We start from the raw sequence: 20,284 nt of genomic DNA on the forward strand, positions 1-20,284 counted from the left end.
CTTACAAAGCAGGCCACTGTTCCGGTCTGCTCATCCCACTGGGAGTCATAGGATGAGCAAAAGGAGGCAGGAGAGTCCACAGGAGGGCTTAACCCCTTGCTCCAAGAGCAAATCACACCACAATGAACAAGATGCCTAAATCCATGTGATTCCTTGCCTTGCTGGGATGTTGTCTTATGTTGAAGAGTTCACTTAGATGTGCTCCAAACTACTGGTGCCATGGGACACCTCAGCTGCAGTCAGTTGGTGTGTTGGCTGCTCTGTGGGACACCGACTGTGTGAGTGAGTCTCTTTTTGGGGAATGTTTATGTGGCCCAGGAGGCTGAGCTGGAGTTCTTGTCTCTTTCAGGCACAAGGGAGTCAGCATTTGTATATGCCCTCTCTGCTGCTGCCATCAGCCACACCATTGCCAGAGCCTGCACCACCGGGGACCTCCCTGGCTGTTCCTGTGGTCCCATCCCAGGTGAGACACCTGGACCTGGGTATCGATGGGGAGGATGTGCAGACAACCTCAACTATGGTCTTATCATGGGGTCCAAATTTTCAGATGCTCCCATGAAGATGAAAAAATCAGGATCACAAGCCAATAAACTGATGCATCTGCACAACAGTGAAGTAGGGAGACAGGTAACAAATCCACAAGAGTTATTGTACTTGTACAATCATCTGTAGTGTTGGTCACGTGGTGAGGTTCAGTGTCTCTATCAGCTAGCAAAAGGAGCAGGTTACTCAAAGAATGCTCTGAAGTCCTTTGGCCTGCTGAAAATTGTAGCTGTATAACTCACCCTGTGACTCAGGGAGTCCCAAATGCTGTTATCAGCCCTGTTTAACCGTGGGTGGGATGTCTCATTGTCCCATTTGCACAGCCAGTGCTGGCTCTGGCTCTGCCTACCCCAGGAGGTGTGGTGGGGATGGGTCCCATCGTGCTCTGCCAAGGGCATTGTGGGGGCAAACTGCTGTGTAAACATGGAGGATTGTCATCTGCCAGATGCATCCAGCAGCAGTTGCCTCCAGCCATCCCTGCAGGCAGGAGGGAGGATTTTTTTTTCCTTTTTAAACTGCTATGCTAGTGATTGTTCTCATATCTGGCACAAGCTGCTTTTAACAGCTTGCATCCAGTGGAGGGATAATATTTACCATGTGCAGTGCCTGGTGTGCACTGATGTGCAAATCCCTATAGCAGCTGTCCATACAGCTGAAGAAATGGATGGGGGAGGGCTATAAAACTGACCCCTGCACCCATCTCTGAGGCTCCAGTGGTTCCACAGACTGCTCCTACTGCACAGCTTGGTCTTTCCAGGGCTGCCTGTGCAGACTAACTTGGAGCATGCTGAGCTCATTGGGAGCTAGCTGTGTAGCTACAGGCTGAGTCCACCTTTGCAGAGCACAACCATGCTGAATTTTCCCTCTCTGGCTTTTTTTTTTTTTTTTCCTACAATTCCCACACTATTTGGTTTGTTTGCTTGGGGTTTGAGGGGTTTTTTTAAATTTTATTTTATTTTTGTAATGTCTTGATTTTTTGTTTCAATTGCAAAGGGCAAATTTTTGTTTGGGACACTGCGTTGCCATGGCTGGTGCATTCAGCCCTTCCTGGCAGCATCCTGCCATGTCCCACTGAAATGAGAACAGTGCAGAATCAAAGTAAAAGGCTGTTTTGGCCCATGACCAGCAGAAAGGCAGGGTGAGAGTGCACTGAATTCAACAAAGCCATGACACCTCTCTTACCAAAGCCCAAAGCTGCTGGAGGTTGAAATTTATGTTAATTATCTATTTATGGAATGTTTTGATATTCATCTCCTTAGGAATTTAGAGGGTGTAAATGCAGCCCAATATAGATATCTAATTAAAATTCAAAATACTCTTCTGTCATCTGGCTGCAAAGGAGCCCTTGTGAAAGTAGTCCTGGACTGATAGTGATCACCAAAGAGCTGTGGGATCTCATTTGCTTCCAAAGTAGCCATTCCAGACTGCCTGTGCAGAAATGAGAACAGTAGGACTTTTCCATAGCAGCTCCTGCTAAGGAAGCACCTTCATTAGCGAGCTTGTGGGATGTTTGGCTGTAAGAGAAGGGCATTTCCTAACTCCTGCATTCCTTTTTGCAGGTCTTGAAAGCCTCTCTTGAAATGAAATGTAAGTGCCATGGAGTTTCTGGGTCATGCTCTATCAAGACCTGTTGGAAAGGCCTTCAAGAACTGCGAGACATTGCATTGGACCTCAAAACCAAATATTTATCTGCCACCAAGGTTGTTCACCGGCCCATGGGCACACGCAAATACCTTGTGCCAAAGGATATTGATATCAGGCCAGTCAAAGAGACAGAGCTGATTTACCTGCAGAGCTCACCTGATTTCTGCATGAAGAATGAAAAAGTGGGGTCACATGGGACCCAGGACAGGTGAGGACTCCTGCAGTGGGTACTCTGCACTGTACTCTGCCCCCAGAGAGGAAAGGGCAAGAGGGGAACATGCATGAATAAGGGGCAATCAAGGAGGTGACATATACATGCAGGTAAAGCACATCTCTGACATACAATATGGTTTATTAATTCCTAACCCTGTTCGTGATGGCTGTGGCCAAGACAGGGCTTGCTGACACATTTTCCATTACACAATCAGGCACAATGTACATTTCAAAACTCCCTGGGCAGCTTACGTCCATGGGAACTTGTAAGGACCAAGCAGCTGCTTTATACTGTGTTGAGTCTCAGTAATTTCTTGCAGTCACTGCTGATTAGAAGAGTTGTTACTCTAAGGCTCCCCAAGCAGGCAAATGTTAACCCAGTTAGAACCAGCATTCCTAGATTGCCTTAAAAAAATCCACCCCAAAACTGCAAAGATGATATTTAATTTTTTTCTTCTGTTGCATATTAAAGGTCCAGGTGTGTTTGTATTGCTTATGACTCTGCAGAGGAATTTCTTTATTGCATTAGTATTGGGGATTTAAGGTCATTATGGTCAAGCGCAGCCTCCACTGGGCAGCATACTGTCCCCTTTAACAGGCAGCAAACATGCCTTTCTCTTCCCATCATCTGTTTAATTTCCTCCAAGACCAACTAATTCAACATTTCAACAATCTGAGCATCTCTAGGTGGGCAGACCCATCTATCTCTCTAGAGCTGAACCATCAACAGCCAAAAAAGTGTATGTTTCCAGAATTTTCCTAATTTTTGTTAGGTGGCTGCAATGGCTGGATTTCGACTCTCTTGCTGGTTTACCTTTCTTTAGGTAGTTCTCATAATTCTTCTTTGCTCTTTCTGTATTTCATGGTGGAGGCTCAGGCAAGTGGCAAGGAGTGTGTGCCTGGCCTGTTTTGGGATGCCTTCCTTTTAATGTAGTGGACATACTTGTATTTGGACCATTATGGTTCAATGGAGAGAAGATTTTGCTGAAATGAAATTACCCAAATGCAGACAAGATAAACTATATATGCATCTGGAAATGTGGGGACATGGGTTAGTGGTGGGCTTGGCAGTCCTGTGGACTTGATGATTTTAGAGGGCTTTTACAGCCTAAAGGATTCTGTGATTCTGCATCAGCATGTAACTGGTGGAACTGATCAGCAGATAAGACACCTGAATGAGACAAGATTGTCTTTTTTGTCCCCTGATGCTTTATGACAGTTGATGTCCTGTATCCTCTGACATCAATGCCTGGACTGCTCTACAATGGCACATATCTGACAGCTCTGTGGTGGGAACACCAGGCTGACCTTTATCACCAATTCAGTGGTGGAGCATTAATTATCAAGTGAAGATGTTTATAAGTCACTAAGAATAGCTAGGAAAAGGCATGTATTGAAACAGGTTTCTGAAAGAAAATGTCATCTTAGTGGAAGTGAAGTTTTTGTGGATTTGTATGGATCTTGTATGATATTTGTGCCTTGAAAATGATCTCTTTGTTCTGCCTTTCTGTTTTGCAAGGAAAAAAATTGGTGAAAATTATTTGGAAATTAGTTTTATAGGAATTGCATTAAATGAACAGGTTGTGTCAAAACAAAGTTGAATTCATTACAGATTTGCCAAGTAAAACATTTTCCATGAGCTGAAATCCTTTCAAGGGACAGGGAGGTGTGACTTCATCTAATCTTATTTTACAGCAGATTTCAACTTTTTGTCCCATTTAGGGATGAAAAATATGTCAAGGTCCTGAATGATTTTTTTTTTCCTTCTGAGGAAAGGAAAATGTGTGTTGCAGGCGTCCGTTTATCCCGAGCTGGATGACAGCCATGATTGTGAACCTGCCAGCCAAGGGTCCACAGGAAGTGAGATTGAGTGGGGATTTAGAGGACCAAGATATTAAGGTGGGAGGGGATGACTTTCAAAAGGAACTTGTCAAAAAATACTCCTCATTCTCAGATGTGCAGGATGGTGATGGCCATGGGAGGGGAGGAGGGTGAGATAGTCCCATGCTGAGCTTCAGGCACCACTCAGGCCAAGTTTTTAAGATCATGTGTGATTGGGCTTGTTTTCATTACAGTCCATCTGCAGCCTCTTGAGAAGATGCCTGGTGTTTCAAAATTGGCATGTGTTATACGAGCCATAGCAACTCCTTTCCTGAACTAAATTACTAGTGGAAATAAATGTAAAATACACACAGTGTGTTTGAAGATTGGTCCACGCTTCCTGGGAAAGGGAGGAGATCTTCCCTAGTCTCCTCCTCCCATGGATGCCTTTTTCTCTTTGCAATTTTTGTCTCATGAAGAGGGCTCCTAAATGCATTTTAAATGTGGTGCCTCTGTTCCAGCTTGCTGCAGGGCTGCAGAGGTAATGTCTAGTTACAGGGATAAGGTAGAAGGAGCACAAAAGGAATGCTGTTAGAGAGAGGACATGGCAAAATGTGTTTTATGCTTCAGAATGATGTAAAAATGCTCACATGGGAATAGATCAAGCATGTTTTTATTTAATGAGTCATGTCCTGGAGGCAATTGAACGTTTTATCTTTATGTACATAAAATTTTTCTGAAGGTAGATCCCACTGTTTCCAAGTAGTCTAGTTTTTAAGGCCAGTCATGCCAATGAAGTAAAAGAGGGGGGTTTTTTGTTGTGATCCCTCTATTGGTCTACTCTGTCTTCAACCACCTTCCCATATCCTTTCTGGCCTTTTTCTGGTACAGGGCTCAGTCCATGCCTGGGCTGTATAGTTCGGTCCCCCATGTCCACAGCTCCGGGATCTTTGATCTGGGCATCTTCAGTACTTTCCAGTCCTGCTTTCAGCCTCCAAAGGGATTTGGAGGGGGGAATTTGCCACTAACACCCCATTTTCCTGTTTCTTGATTAAAATATTCATGTTGATGCATTTTTGTGACAAAAAATGAGCAGTTTTGCAGCATATCCAGGGAAAGTCCTTTTCGTCCTCCCTCTCCCCAAGGTCTGGTTCTTGCTCATAGCATGCTGGAAACAGGATGGAGGTTGATGGTTAAGTTGCAACACCTTGGATGGGTTGGAGTTTGCTGTATGCTGTGGGAAACAATCCTGCACTGCCAGGTGGGAGGAAAGGATAATCTAATTGGTGATCCCTCTAATGTGAGGGATCATATTATGCAGACTTATTGTGTGTTTTTCAGGCAGGAAAAGGAATTACTTTGTAGATGAACCATATGAAAATCCACTCAGAAAATGAGCCCCCTGTTACTCAAAAGCCTTTTAGAGCTCTTTCCTGAATGGATTTCAAAGCCTTCTTCAGAACAAGCCTGAAACATTTTCTAAGACACTTTGGACATTCTTAGCTTGTTGAAATTTAGAAATGGTTTGGAAATCTGCATGCCTCCAAGTGCTCAGGGTATGTCCAGATTTCAAAGTCATGGAACTAAACTCAAACCTGAGGTTTGAGGCCTCTTTGAAGTGCTGAAAAGCTGATTAAGGAGCTGATTTTTGCAACTGGTATCCAAGTCTCCTGCAAACAAGACTTACTGCCACACTGACTCCAGCCAAACTCTGCTTATATACCACCATCACACTTTCATAACCAATTAAAAATGGTCTGGAGAAAAGTCTAAAGAAGCTGATCTGTTAAGCTGCAAGTAAAACTTTCAATACAACAAATCAACCACTGGGAAAGAAATGCAAATATTCCCCTTCTCAGAGATTTCTTGGACAAAAGCACTTTTTCATCTTTTAATAAAGTAGTTCAGTTGCTCCTGCCTGAAAAAATCACTACCAGCTTTGAGTAAATGAAAAATAGTGGCAGATTATAAAATTGAGATCTCTTTTGTGAGAAAAGAAGCAAAAATATGAATCCTTTTTATAAACCGGGTGCAATGTATCATGTTTCAAAGGCTATTTAAGTCTCCCTAATGAATCCAAAGAAAGGGAAATTCTGCCATGCATGCAAAAGCATCCAGCCCCTGAAACGTTGCAGAGATAACAGAGCTGTTTATTACTGATCCTTCCCAGAGCAGTCTTGGAATCAAGCCAAATGTGGGAAGGAGCTCTCTCAGGCTGCAGAAATCAGGCTGCAGCAAACTATGTGCTGCAGCCTGGCTGGGTTGATCAGTCACCACTCCTCAGCTGACTCCCTGTGGCAAGGAGTGTGGCCACTCTCTGGTGGCTGCTCCTTGCTCACATACCCTTTCTTTACTCCAATATAAAATATTAGTCACAAATGGCTTAGGCTGGTATGCTTTCTTGGATATGAACATACCTTAAGTTGGCTGAGCATGCATCTGCTGCTCGGTTTTCACTGTTCAGTGGCAGCTCTTGATACCACTTCTTTCCTGCTACCTCAAAATTATGCTCTGTATTGTGTATGAGGATTGTTCAGCCTGTGGAAGAGAAGGCTCTGGGGAGACCTTAAAGCTCCTTCGAGTGCCTTTAGGGGCTCCAAGGTAACTGGAGAGGGACTTTGGACAAATGCCTGGAGTGATAGGACAAGGGGGAATGTCTTCCCACTGCTAGAGAACAGGGTTAGATGGGATATTGGGAAGAAATTATTCCCTGTGAGGTTGTTCCCTGGAACCTGTTTAGAGAAGCTGTGGCTGCCCCATCCCTGGACATGTTCCAGGCTATACTGGATGGGGCTTGGGACAACCAGTGGAAAGTGTCCCTACTCATGGCACGGGGGTTGGAACAGGCTGATCTCCATTGTCCCCTGTGCCAAGCACTGGTGAGGCTGCACCTTGAGTGCTGTGTTAGTGTCATTGCCCTTGCTCCAAGGCAGACTTTGAGGTGCTGCAGTGTGTCCAGAGAAGGGCTGTTGGAGGGGTCTGGAATACAAATCATACGAGGAGTGACTGAGTACTGGCATTGCTGAGTCTGGAGAAGAGGAGGCTCAGGGGAGACATTATCATACCCTACAAATCCCTGAAAGGAGATTGTAATCAGGCCGTGGTTGGTCCCTTCTCCCAACCAGCAACAGGACAAGGAAATGGCTTCAAGCTGCGCTGAGGGAGATTAAAAATATTTTCTTCAGTGATAGATTCATTCAGCATTAGAACAGGCTTCCCAGGGAAGTCACCGTCCCTGGAAGTGTTTAAAAAAATGAGTGAACATGGCACTTGGTGATATGGTTTAGTGGACTTGGTGATGTTGAGCCCAGGGTTGGACTTTATGATCTTGGAGGCTTTTCCTGACCTTAATTAATTCTATTCTATGATGCTATGATCTCCAAGGTTCCCTTCCAACCCAAACCACTCTTTGTTTATGTGGGCAATAAAATTTTTTGGCAGCAGCACTCATATGAAGTTGGGGAAGAGTAGCAGTTATGGGTAGACAACAGCATTTGATGTTTGTTTTTTGTTACAGCTTCTTTTAGTTTCTGTTAGTGAGGGCACAGGATAAGATGAGCTTTGAGTGAGTTATAATGTGTTCAATGATAGTTGGTTTTGGAACAGTTATCAGATGCTACCATTTTTTTAATGAGATCTAACAAATTCTGAATAAGAAATAGCAAATAATGTTTTTGTGAGTGTCCCAGAAGAACTGGAGGAAACCTGCTCTAGCTAAAGATGTACATAGCAGGGGGCAGGTGGACTAGATGGCCTTTAAGGTTCCTTCCAACCCAAACTATTCTATGATTTTATGAAAGTCAGAAAAACATTCACTTTCTGTTCCTCCCACCTTATTTAGGGGTTATTCCTTCTTTCCCAGGGCAACATGCTTGCAGCTGGTGCCCATTTCAGTAAGTAGGCTGGCCAGCAATGCATTATTTTGTTATCTTAGTCAATGTGTGGGGAAGATTGAATTCTTTCTACTTTAAGAGACCTGGATTTGATCATAAGGTTTCCTGAAGAGGTTTGTGAATAATAAATTCATTTGTAAAATGAATAATTTCACACAGTAAAATTGCAATGGATAATGAATCTAACTCTCTTAAACATATTTAGTCCCTCTGCAACCAAATGGCATTTGAGTTAGAGAAAATTTGGTCTGGGAATGATTTTCCATGGACCTTGGTCTTTTCAGGAGCAAGATTGAACTGACACTACCTAGGCTGTTACTGAAGATATTTCTCTACTCTGGTCTTAAAAGCAGTTTCCCTGAACAACCTGATCCAGGGTTTTACAATCTTCAGTGTTAGGCTTTTCTTAATCAAAATTTAACTAAACATACTCTAAAATAAAACTAATAATTTCTTGTCCTCTTTCCCTGGCATATCAAGAACATTTTTTCTCTCCCCTTGTAGCAAGAATCTTTTATAGAGGGGAAGACACCTCTTTTAACATACTTCACTAAATCAGTTCCTTCATTGTTTTCTGCTTTCTGAACTGCTCCTCTGGCTGCCCTGGAAACATTCCACATTTAGCTGGACCTTTCTCAAAGTGTTTTGCTTACTTTGCACTTTAATCCACTGTCACAAAATATCCTCAACTCCTTCTTCCCTAGCATTGTCCCCAAATTTTTAACCTCATACAGGCTAATTCCAAGATCTCTCTTGACATCTCCTCACTGACATATGCTGATAACTCTTTCTTGTACAGTTGTTTCGTGTCAGTCTCCAGTCATTCCTTGTGGATGAGAATGCAATTTAAAAGTAGACAAGATTCATCCCTCAAAATCTTACATGAAGCTGTGACCTTGATGTATTTTCAGGAATGTCCATTGTGTTATATATCTCCTGAGGGATTTGAATTATTTTTCACTTTCTTTCTTTTATATACTGCTGCATTACTTGACATTACTAGGGCAAGGGGCACCAAAGAAATAAAGAGGAATTTTATTTCAAAGAGAAAAAAAAATTACACAGCAGTACTGTGTTCTGGGATTTGGGACTGCTGGACTTCAGGGCTGAGGGAATCACACAGCCAAGGGGATGAGATGTCAAGGGGGGATCATCCCTTCTATCACCCCTAATGCAACAGCCCAGGTGCTGGCAGTGTGTGAGAAAAAGGACTACAGAAAGTGCTTAGATTTATGTTTTACTCCTGTAACAGCATCTCTCTCATCCACTGGGAGATGCACTGGGCAGGAAGGCAGTTGCTGTGCCCCAGAATGAGTTTTTTAATAGCCTCCTTAAGAAGTCCTTATCAATAGGACTGATGGAGGGAAGTTCCAGCAGGTAACTCATCCCTGTCAATATATGTCATAATTGTGGGTGACAGCACAGAGTTGGCCTCAATTTGGATCCCAGGTGCCAGCTGTGCAACCAAAAAAATATGTATCCTATCTGCTGATGGGACAGATAAATAATTCACAATGAAGTTGTGTGACATTGCTAAGTTGGATTTCATCAATCTTAGAGGTATTTTCCAACCAAAATAATTCTGTGATCTCCCCCTTTTAAAATTAAAATCCCTACTCTCCATCTGGGGGAAGACTCTTAGAAGTTCTGGGGTGTCCTTCAGCTCTGCTGAGGAGCCACCCCCATGAGGAGGCCGTATGGTGTATTGCAGAGCTTCTGCAAATGAGGGCTGGAAAGGGGACATTTGGGACAGGCATATTGAGTGGGAGTTGTCCAGACAACACTGCTGACCTTGTGACAATGGTAAAAGCCTGTTCTGGAGCCAGAACTTTGGCTGGGATTACAGCTGAAGGATAATTTCTCAGCAGTCTTCCAAGTGCTTCTAGAGGTCACAGTGTTGTGTTACGATGCAGTCGCCTGCCTTCATGTTTTCTCTCCAAGGCTCAGGAGGAGGGCATTTCTCTGAGTTGCTGGAATTGTGCTGGACCAGGGCCAAAACAAATGAGATTGAACTTAACCCACCAGTGGGGAGCCTGGTGAGATCACAACTGTAGGCTCTGGAAGCTGATGTTCAGGGCTGCTTCTGTGGGTAAACTCTGGTCTTTGGAGTTCTTTGTCTTCCCTCACTGGCTGAGAAACAACCTGCTTCATCTTGTTTAATGAAAAATGAATCTAACTCATATCCAGGCCTATGCTTTAAAACAGAAAACAAAATCTCTGCTTACTGGCATTGTCAGGAAATTTTTCTAAAAGCGTATTTAGGTTTACGATGGGGTCAAAACTTTGTTTTGGCTATTCAACCCAGCCAATCTGAATGTCCCCATTTCCTGATACCAAACTGAGGGAAGTTTGAGGATTTATTTAATACAATTTTTCTTTTTTCCTTTCTTTGTTTCAGACTTTGGGCAATGGGAAAGGTATATGGGAAGGCATATCTTCTACTGGAGTCCCTTTTTTTCCTTTCTTCTTTTTCCTTTCTTTTTTTTTTTTCCTTTTTTTTTTTGAAAACCACAGGAGTGGATGGAGGGAAAGAGAGAATCCCAGGTCCCAGTACATCAGGTAGAAGAGTTTTGCTTTCTATTTTAATGGGGTAAATATCACTGCTGTGTGCTTTGTATGTTTGGGGAGTGAATGTCCTCAGTGGTGAGCTGAAGTCAGAGTGGACCCGTATTCCTTTTCTTGGCATTTTAGTGAGCTGAAGTGACATGGATGCACTGTGCATCCCTTGCCAGGCTTCTGCAGATTCCTCATCCTCCCTAGGTGAACCTCCAGGAAGCAACATTTCCATCCACTAGCAAAGCTGAGTGAGGTTGACAAATACCCTCCCCTCTTCTAATGTCAACACACCTATATTTGAACCTTTGCTCTGAATACTTGAAGCATTTATTAATACATTTATGAGGAGCTGTCTGGAGATTTCTTGTGGAGGGGCCCCAGTTCACAGGGGCACTAACAAGGCCTTTGGTTCAGCGTTGGGCAAACACATTCAGTGTGGCTGCACACTTCAGCTTTGGTAGAGGCTTTAAAAGGTTTTTAAATATTTACACACACTCCTGAATGAGAGTGAGTTTGGGGGCCTTTAAACACTGAACCTGTAGAGGAATGCGAATCAGAATAACAAACAGGAGGCAGAAAAACTTGAAGAAGAGCAAGAACAAAATCTCAACGCTTCACTAATCTCATAACTTCTCCTAAAGCATTATCTCATGAGCAATTCCTGTAATTCTCATGGATTTGTTTTCATCTATTAACAGATGCTTAGCTCAAGGGTCCAACTGATGCTCCTCTCTCCTCTTCCGACCCCAAAGCAGCCTTGGAGTGTTTCTGTCCAAAATAGACACAAAATAGCCACATAGAATAAGATTTAGGAGAGATGTCAGCAATTACCCCACTCAATAAACCACCTTTCTTACAGCAGTTTCAAGACACCATCAAGTTCACAGCCCCATGGTGTTGGGTACACAACAAAAAGGCACAAGAATCTGACCAGACAGGAACTCTTCCATCCTGGGTTGTCTTTGCAGTCTGTGGAGAAATGGTGCTTCTAGGACATGGTTCATCACATTCAAAATTCAATGCCTGGTACACTTTCACGTCCAGTGAATATTGGAGTATTTTAGGAAATGGGATAGATGTTTTTTTGAAGACAGATAAGAAATGGTAATCTATGGATCAATGAAAGAGATTCCTCAATTAAGGAGTTGCTTCTGAAAACCTCAAACCATTCACTGGCAAGCAGACAAAATGAGGGAACCCAACACAATAGCTGATTTATCCCACTGAGTCTGTCTTTAATTAAAAGCAGAAGCAAAACAAGCTGTGAAAGTCTGTGTGATACTTGGTGACTTGTCATCCTTCCCTGTGCTCCTGCCACACTTCCTGTTCCTGGGTCAGGAATAAAGGTGTTTTGGTGCCAATTGCCCAGCTGCTCATGCCGTGGTGGGAGAAAACCAAAGGGAAAAAGGTTCACAGTCCAGCCCTGCTAGTATTGATGGTGATTTCCCTGATAGGATCAGTGCTGCATAGTGCCTGTAACAACCTGCTCAGGATTCTTCCCAGCCTGGGATCCTTGGCATGGAAACTGTTCAGGTATTATTTGGCTGTAGGGTTCCTCCTTTGCTCTTTTCAGCTTAGGCAGTGGTGGACAAATACCAGTGTTTGTTCTTTAGGGTGTCATCTTCCTCTGTGGTGGTGTTCACAGGGGTCCCAGGATGAGGGAAGAGATGAGAATCTTGACTCCATGTTTCAGAAGGCTGATTTATTATTTTATGACATATATTATATTAAAAGAAAATGATATATTAAAACTATACTAAAAGAATAGAAGAAAGGATTTCATCAGAAGGCTAGCAAGGAATAGAAAGGAATGAATAATAAAATTTTGTGACTGCTCACAACCTCAACACAAGTGGCTGTCATTGGTCATCAAGTAAAAACAATTTCACATGTTGGGTAAACAATTCTCCAGATCACATTCCAAAGCAGCAAAACATGGAGAAGCTGAAGCTTCTCAGGAGAAAAGATCCTGGTGAAAGGATTTTTCACAAAATATGTCTGTGACATTCCTCCATCTCCTTTCAGACAGTTTTGGAGCCTGCCTGGGTGGAAACACTAATTGTTTGGAATGATGATGATGATGATGATGATGATGATGATGATGATGATGATGATGATGATTATTATTATTATTATTGAGGTATTCCAATCGCTTTGCTTGCCTGCTCATGTGGGAGCAGGCTGGCCAGCAGACAAGCAGCCTGGATGCTGCCAGACCCAAACTGAGAGTCAGAACAGGAGTTTAATGTTATTTTGGGTGTCATAGCCGGTGATTGCAGCCCAGGGCTTCCCCTGGCACCCTTGCAGGCACAGGGGGCTGTAGGCTGGGTGCTGGCTGTGCTGGCTTCACCCAGTGCCCTGCAGAGCTGTCAGGCCTGGCAGCACCACACAGCAGGGGCTTGGGAAAACCCAGCAGGAATTTGCTCACAGCTTTTTCCTTCTTCCAGGCAATGCAACAAGACTTCCAACGGGAGTGACAGCTGTGACTTGATGTGCTGTGGCAGAGGCTACAACCCCTACATGGACAAGGTGGTGGAGCGTTGCCACTGCAAATATCACTGGTGCTGCTACGTGACCTGTAAAAAGTGCGAGAGGACTGTCGAGAGATATGTGTGCAAATAAAAACTCTCCTCTGCACACCTAGGAGCTCAGGCAGCAGCAGCAGCACCCCAGAACTATTCACAGAAGACATCTCCTTGACTAGACACCATTTATCTTGTAAAGACACTGACTTGAGGAGAGATGGTAGGAGGAAAAGCAACAATCACACCAGTAAAAATAAGAACGTAAAAAAACCTCCCAAAAGGCAACAGACCCACAAATGTTTCTCCTCACCAATAAAATGCTCTCTGAGAAGACAAAACTTCATTTGGGATGGTATCTTCTTCCAAAATATTTCCTATGGTTGCCAATGATGTCCAGCCATCAAGTGCCTTAGTATTCTGAGAAATAAATATGGAAACTTCCCCTGGGGGGAAAAAAAGGCACCATTTGTTTGACAGTAACTAAGACTCACAGCAGCCTGTGCCTTCTAGCACACGTACTGAATCTCCATTAGGACCATCCCATAAGGGAAAATGCTACAACTTTTCAGCAATAACTGCCTTTGTTCCAAAGACTTAATTTTCAGCAAGGAATCATCCATTCTGAATGATAAAAAAGTGGAAAGATTTCAGGTCAATCCTCTGGAATGAACAACTAATTTTAATCTTTCTTTAACACAGGTCTGCCACTTTGAGCTGATTGCTGAAGGAAAATATATCCTTGATTCGCCCAGGCTGGACAAAATTCAGCCATGAAAAAAAATCCCCTGGAATCCTGGAGGCAGTGAGAGTAGGGTAGGCTGAGAAGGACTTTATGGGGTCCACAAGATAGCAGTGGAGGCTTTAGGATAAAATAACAGAACGAAATCCAAGTCCAGTGGGAAAGTAAAGAAAAACAGCAAGCTCCTGCTCTCTATCTCTTTGCCCTTTGGGTGTGATACCCTTAGTCACTGACATTCTTCCACATTGATCTATCAAATCCTTGGGGAAATGTGCCACTGGCTTCTTCCCCCACAAAACTATTGGTCCAACCTCAGGAAACTGCAGAGAGTGGAGCGGCCCTGGCTGTAGGGAGCACATCCATGGAAGTCAGCAGCTACTGGAAGTCAGCATCCCTGGAAGTCAGCAGCTATTCACAGCAGGAAGGAGCAGGAACCTGTCAGTCCTTCACCTGGCTCTGCCCTGACACAGCAGAGAACCACTATCTGTGGCTGTACATATTTTCTTTTGTATGCAGATATACAGAAATATTTATATCTTGTGCTTTCATCTACTTTACTTCCTACATAAATATATCCTTATATTATAAACAAGCATTAACAATAGTATGAAATAAATGCTGAAGTTACTGGTGCAACAGCAAAATGTTAGATTATTGTTTCACACTTCTACTTGGAAGGCAATTCTGATTTTCCTCCCAAGAATGGGAAAAGAACATGGTTTGAGGCACTCACTAGCATAGGGATAAATAAGTTTCTTTATTCCCTGTCTCCCCAGCCTCTTAATGTTGAGCAGAATTAGCCAAGATACAGTCAAGAAAATGGAACATTACACTTGGAGAAAGGAAGAGTCACCATTGCTGTTTTGTTTTTTTATCAGCAATCACTCTCATTGGTAAAATTTCCCAGTGCCCCTGAAGAGCTTAATAACAAACATGGCTCACACCTCTCATGTCATGGTTGGTTGGCTTCTGGCTCCTGTACATGGAGAGGAGTTGCTGTGCAGGGGAGTTTTTAACATAGCCTACCTAGGCTCCCTTATTTGCTTTTTTGTTTGTTATCGTTTGTTGGTTTTGTTTGTTTGGGGTTTTGTTTGGGGTTTTGTTGTTGTTTGTTTGTTTTATTTGTTTGCTTGGGGTTTTGGGGGGGGATTTTTGTTTTGGTTTATTTTTAGTGGTCATCCAGCCCTGTGTACTGATTATGAAAAGTGATGTTGGAGAAGGATGCTGCTCCAGGAACAGAAGGCAGCAGAGCTTCTGATGTCTTTCAGATCATTCTTGAGTACCCCAGCCCCATACAAAATGCTGTAAGCAGCCAAAAAAATCACTCCTACACAAATGTAGAGGGACTCTGTCACTTTCCTAGGGGGGAATATGTCAGCTACACCACAATCTTTCTCCAAATCTTCTTTTTTTTCCACTTAGTCAATCTCTAGGGGGCAACTGCCTCTGACATGTGTGTGAGCAGCCCTGGGGAATTGGAAGAGAAAAGCATCATGTGCTATAATAGCAAAATTAGAGGCATTTTGCTCTCTTCAGATATTTTGCTTTGCTGTAATGGGTTTGGTCTTGTTGCCTCCTTCTAGCCCCCAGTTATGAGCAGGCAAAAAAAGAGTTTTCATAGCTTGACAGTGGTTTGTGTTATTGTCACCTCATAAAAGCTGATGGACTAAAACATCTCTGCAGTGCAGTGATGAGTGGTGGGTGCCTTTAGGCTGACATGCAGACAGGCTGGTGGCACAAATCCCACTGCTCTCCAAGGCCAGAATTTGGCTTCATTTGATATGTAAAGAAACCATCCACTCTCATTCTTTTAAGGAATTTTATTTTTATTTCCAGTTTCTGATGATGCCAACAAGGCACAGATGTTCTGACTGAAGAAAAATTTGATCATTTCAATGCCATTCTGTAATGACTCTTTTTCTTGCTCCCTTGCTGATGTCATGAGTCTTTCTGCTTGGTGAAAAACTAGTAAAAAGGAAGAAATTGTCAATGCATACACTGTTTTCAGCTGCATTTCACTCTTCCCATGTCAGACCTGTGATCCTTGACTGGCTTTCTCATGTCAGAAGAAATCATCACCTGTAATTAAAAGAAGTGAGTAAACCAATTAGGCATCTGCAGGTCTATCAGGTGGGAAATGAACTCACAGCAGAACTTTAGCCATGCCACAGATGTCTGTTACTGAAGATGTTGACCTGAAATGGCTGAATTGTTTGGAGTTTTGCAGTTTGGGGCAACCATGTTCAAAATCTCTGCTGGCTTCTCCAGATAATCCATCATGGGCTTCACCTGAACTTCACTTCTTTGACAAAAAAATCTGTGTGGCCCCAGCCCATGTCTTAGGCTGTTAGTCTATGAATTAGCAGTGTTACACTGCTTTTGCCACAACTTCTAAATTTCAGGGCCCTTTTTTCTCTGGAGCAGCTGCACACTGTGTTAGGACTGTGCCCAGGGGGATGTACCTTCCTAAGGTGAGAATCATGCACAGGGCAAGGTCTGATAAACTGCAGCCTCCCTTGTTACACAGGCCTGCTTCATCCAGCCACCTAGGGCCATCTCAGCAGTATGATGGCTTTAAACTGAAATAAGATAGGTTTAAATCAGATGTTAGAAAGAAATTTCTCCCTGTGAGGGTGGTGAGGCCCTGGCACAGGTTGCCCAGAGAAGCTGTGGCTGCCCCATCCCTGGAAGTGTCCAAGGTCAGGTTGGACAGGGCTTGGAGCAACCTGGTCTAGAGGAAAGTGTCCCTGCCCATGGCAGGGGGTGGAACCTCTAAGGTCCACCACTTCTAAGGTCTTATGAGCTTCTAAGGTCCCTTCCACCCCAAACCATTCTGTGATTCTGTGATGTCCCTCTGGATGCTCTGGCACTTCCAATTTTTTTCAGAAAATGTCTTTCTATGAGCAGTAGACAGTACTTTCTGCTTTCCTTTCCTTTTAATAAGAACTAGGAATAAAGAGCGTACCTGCAATACAGGGCCATACCAGTGGAACCACTCCTAGTACATCTTTCTCCTTGCAACCTGTCTCTGATGCTTCATTCCTTGCATCAGCAGCAAAGTGCAGAGAGGCCAGAAAAGTGTCACATCTCTCAATTTCAATTATCAATACAACAGTGATCCAAAACAGAATGGCCAAGCTATTTCTGCAGTCTAGAGGAAGGTGTCCCTGCCCATGGCAGGGGGTTCAAACTGGATGATCTTCAAGGTCCATTCTAACCCAAATCATTCCACGATTCTATATTTTTTTTGTGCATGTGCTGTGTGAAAGATATTTGGGAGAACATTTGTCACAAACCAGCTCTGCAAGGAAAATACATTCCTCCTTCCCCTTCTCAGGCCTTCAGCAAGCAGTTTTCAAGGCTTTGCTCTGAAACACTGAGATCCTTCAGCTACTGCAGAAAACAGCTTAATTACTGTGAATGTCTTTGTCAGGTGATGCTGTAGTTCCCTTCTTATAACATGTCTTACCACATCCCAGCAGCTGATATAATTTAGCCCAACTCCATGTCATACTACATAGTACTGTTGGTTTACACTAGCTGGCAAAATACATATGATTTATTCCCACAAACACTATTATTTCACACATTTACAATATTACCCCTGATGGAAACAGCCAAGCTATCCTGAAGAGTATTATGCTATTTTAATAATTTGAAAAAAAAATCTATGATTTAATAAAACAGTTTGGACTTAATGCTATTTTCTGATCTGAGGTTTTAGACCCTGTATACATCTGGTTGACTTTGTATTTTTTGATTAATCCCCCCCATCCTTACCCCTTCCAGTTTTATATCATTTAGGTTTCTCCATAAGGTAGGCAAATGCCATTCATGATAAAAAACTCCCATCTGATTGTGTATTTTATTCTACAAAAATAGAAAGTATCTTAATTATACTAAAGCAGGCAGCCCACAATATTTCACATGCAGCTGGAAAAGCCCTTGGTGAGGGGGAGTGAGGGAAGAAGAAAACAATCTGAATACAATTAGAAGTGTCTGTCAGGAAAGTGATAAAAGAGTCCCTGAGGGACCATCCCTCTTCCTGCTAGAAAACAGATCCCTGTAGACAGCCATTATCATCCTCCAAGTGAGACAGACTTGTGCTGCCCAGCTCTGGGCTACCTGTTTGGGGAAAGTGCTGGGAGGAGGCTCTGGAGGTACTTGGGAATATGGGGAACAAGAGGAAAATTCAGGCCTGGGATTGATTGTTGTTAGACCTTCACCCTGTGACAAAAGATTTGGCTTTCCCTGCATCAGACAGGGGGTTGTGAAACACCATTGCTTTATTCCCAAGAGCAGATTGGAGCTATAACAGGCACGACTTTCTCCCCTGCAAGGGAGATGGAGCAGAAAACAAGATTTGGGAGAGGGGGAGAAAGAACAGGAAACTTAAAATCCACCTGAGATTAATGACTTTAACATGCACAACATATTTTGTTTTGTTTTACTCTCAGGACCAGTTTCATCAGTCAGACAGAGTTTGATTAAATATCTCAGCAGAGCTTTGGTTTATTCATCTAAAGAACAAATTACCCTCTCTTCATGGAAGCAGCATTAACTGTGTTTTCTAATTGTGAGAGCAACAATAATAATAAAAATAGTAACAACAGAATACGTTGTGGATTTTTTTATTTCCTCTTTTGGTAAGAATAAATGGACAGTATTTCGTCTGTATTGTAAATTAAATTAGTTTTAATTTTTAAAGCTACTTTCTGGGCTATGTGGAAAGTTTTCTCTTTTTTGCTCTTTTAAGTGGAATTTTTCAAGGTATCTACCTGAACCACATTGTCTTGAAATTTCTTTTAAGGCAGAAGAGGGTATCACATAACTGCACAACTGCAGGAGCTGGGATATAAAGGGATATGCTGCCAGGAGTACAGAGCTTAGGAGAAAGCCACCAGATCCATAACATAGCACCAGAACCCTTGTGCTGCTGTCAGTGTAAGGATGAAATTCAGATCTAAGAATTGTCATTGGTTGAGTTACTCTGTGAAGTCTGCCCACTCTCATGATGTTACTATAAGACACGAAATAACACGACATGAACATGATGCTGTTCCCAAGGTAAAAAAAAGGAAGTTTATTTTCTGACTCCAACATTTATAGTTTTCCAAGAGTGACAGTGGATTGGAGGGTGACAGTGCCACCTCTCCAATGACACTGGACAGACCAACAGTCCGTCAAATTTCTCTTCTTCCATACAACAATATAAAACAATAAGTTATTTACAGAAAGTGTGTGAGAAAGTTCGTCACAAGAATGTAAATATCAGAAGGCTTAGAAAATCTCAAAAAATCAGGGCGACAGCATGACACATGACAACAACTTAAAAAGGGATGGCTCACATGCTTGAGGCTAAAGGTGTGGATAAGAGATTTCCTGTATTAGTGCCAAAGCACAAAAAACTTGGATAATCAAATCTTATAAATGCCAGGTATCAATAGATCTCTATAAGTGGTAACTGCTGACAAATGGGCTTTTAAAAATGGAGACCCATGTTTCTTTTAGATTTTCTAATTTGTTCAGTCCGGGATAAGGTGTGGAGTGTTGCTCAGTGGTGATGAATGATGAACTGGAGTAAAGATGGAACTATAAAAATTAATCCAGGTAAAGTTGGGTGCTCACAATCCTGTGTTTGTCTGAAGCGCTAGGATGTGTGACAGCATAATTTCAACATCCTTGAGGATTGGCTGCTTTCTCAAAATTCATGTTGTATTTCAGAGGAAAAAGCAATTTAAGATCTGTTATTCTAAGAGGCATCTTTCCTTCTCCATTTTTTCTCATCCCAAATTTCAAGTTTAAAATTATCCTAAAATAGGTTGAAATTTGGGATAAGATCCTATAATCTGTGCCATTATGAAAGCCATTAATAACAGCAATGTCGTCATCAGAGGAAACTGGTAGGTATATTTTGAATCATAGAGTGGTTTGGGTTGGAAAGGACCTTAAAGCTCATCTCATTCCAAAGCCATTCTTCCCCATGGGCAGGAACACCTTCCACTAGAACAGTTTGCTCCTAGTCCATCCAACCTGGCCTTGAACACTTCCAGAGATGGGGCAGCCACAGCTTCTCTGGGCAGCCTGTGCCAGTGTCAGTCAAATACCCCCAGGTCGGTGAGGTCCATCGTGCACTGAGGGATCCCAAACTTCCTCTGCTGCCTGCAGACACTGAGAACACACACCAACTGCAGCTACTTTCCACTCAAGATGCAATTAATTTTACAAAGTGCTGCATGTGGTGGCCAGGGGCAGGAAAACTGTTTTCTTTTCTAAAAGTCTGCTCTGCCCAGGGCTGCTCTCCTTGTACAGCTCAGACACATTAAAACCCCACCTCAGGGCTCACCTCT

General features: G+C 42.9%; 1 protein-coding gene across 4 annotated transcripts in view; it reads left to right on the forward strand.

Annotated features, from left to right (window-relative positions):
• WNT11 (Wnt family member 11) overlaps window positions 1–18,549 on the forward strand; it is a 33,236-nt gene extending 14,687 nt beyond the window's left edge. For 2 of the 4 annotated variants that reach the window (XM_071433642.1, XM_071433641.1), the window contains exons 4-7: window positions 350–627; window positions 2,103–2,395; window positions 10,513–10,673; window positions 13,118–18,549. In XM_071433642.1, the coding sequence (XP_071289743.1) occupies window positions 350–627; window positions 2,103–2,395; window positions 10,513–10,673; window positions 13,118–13,161 (776 nt within the window). In that variant the 3' untranslated portion in view covers window positions 13,162–18,549. The remainder of the gene's footprint in view (window positions 1–349; window positions 628–2,102; window positions 2,396–10,512; window positions 10,674–13,117) is intronic. The other 2 variants (XM_071433644.1, XM_071433643.1) reach the window with 2 other exon arrangements.
• Window positions 18,550–20,284: the final 1,735 nt, after the last annotated feature.

The sequence above is a fragment of the Agelaius tricolor genome, unplaced genomic scaffold (genome assembly GCF_023055355.1).
Source record: "Agelaius tricolor isolate 1412-34295 unplaced genomic scaffold, bAgeTri1.0.p SCAF_9, whole genome shotgun sequence".
Classification (NCBI taxonomy): Eukaryota; Metazoa; Chordata; class Aves; order Passeriformes; family Icteridae; genus Agelaius; species Agelaius tricolor.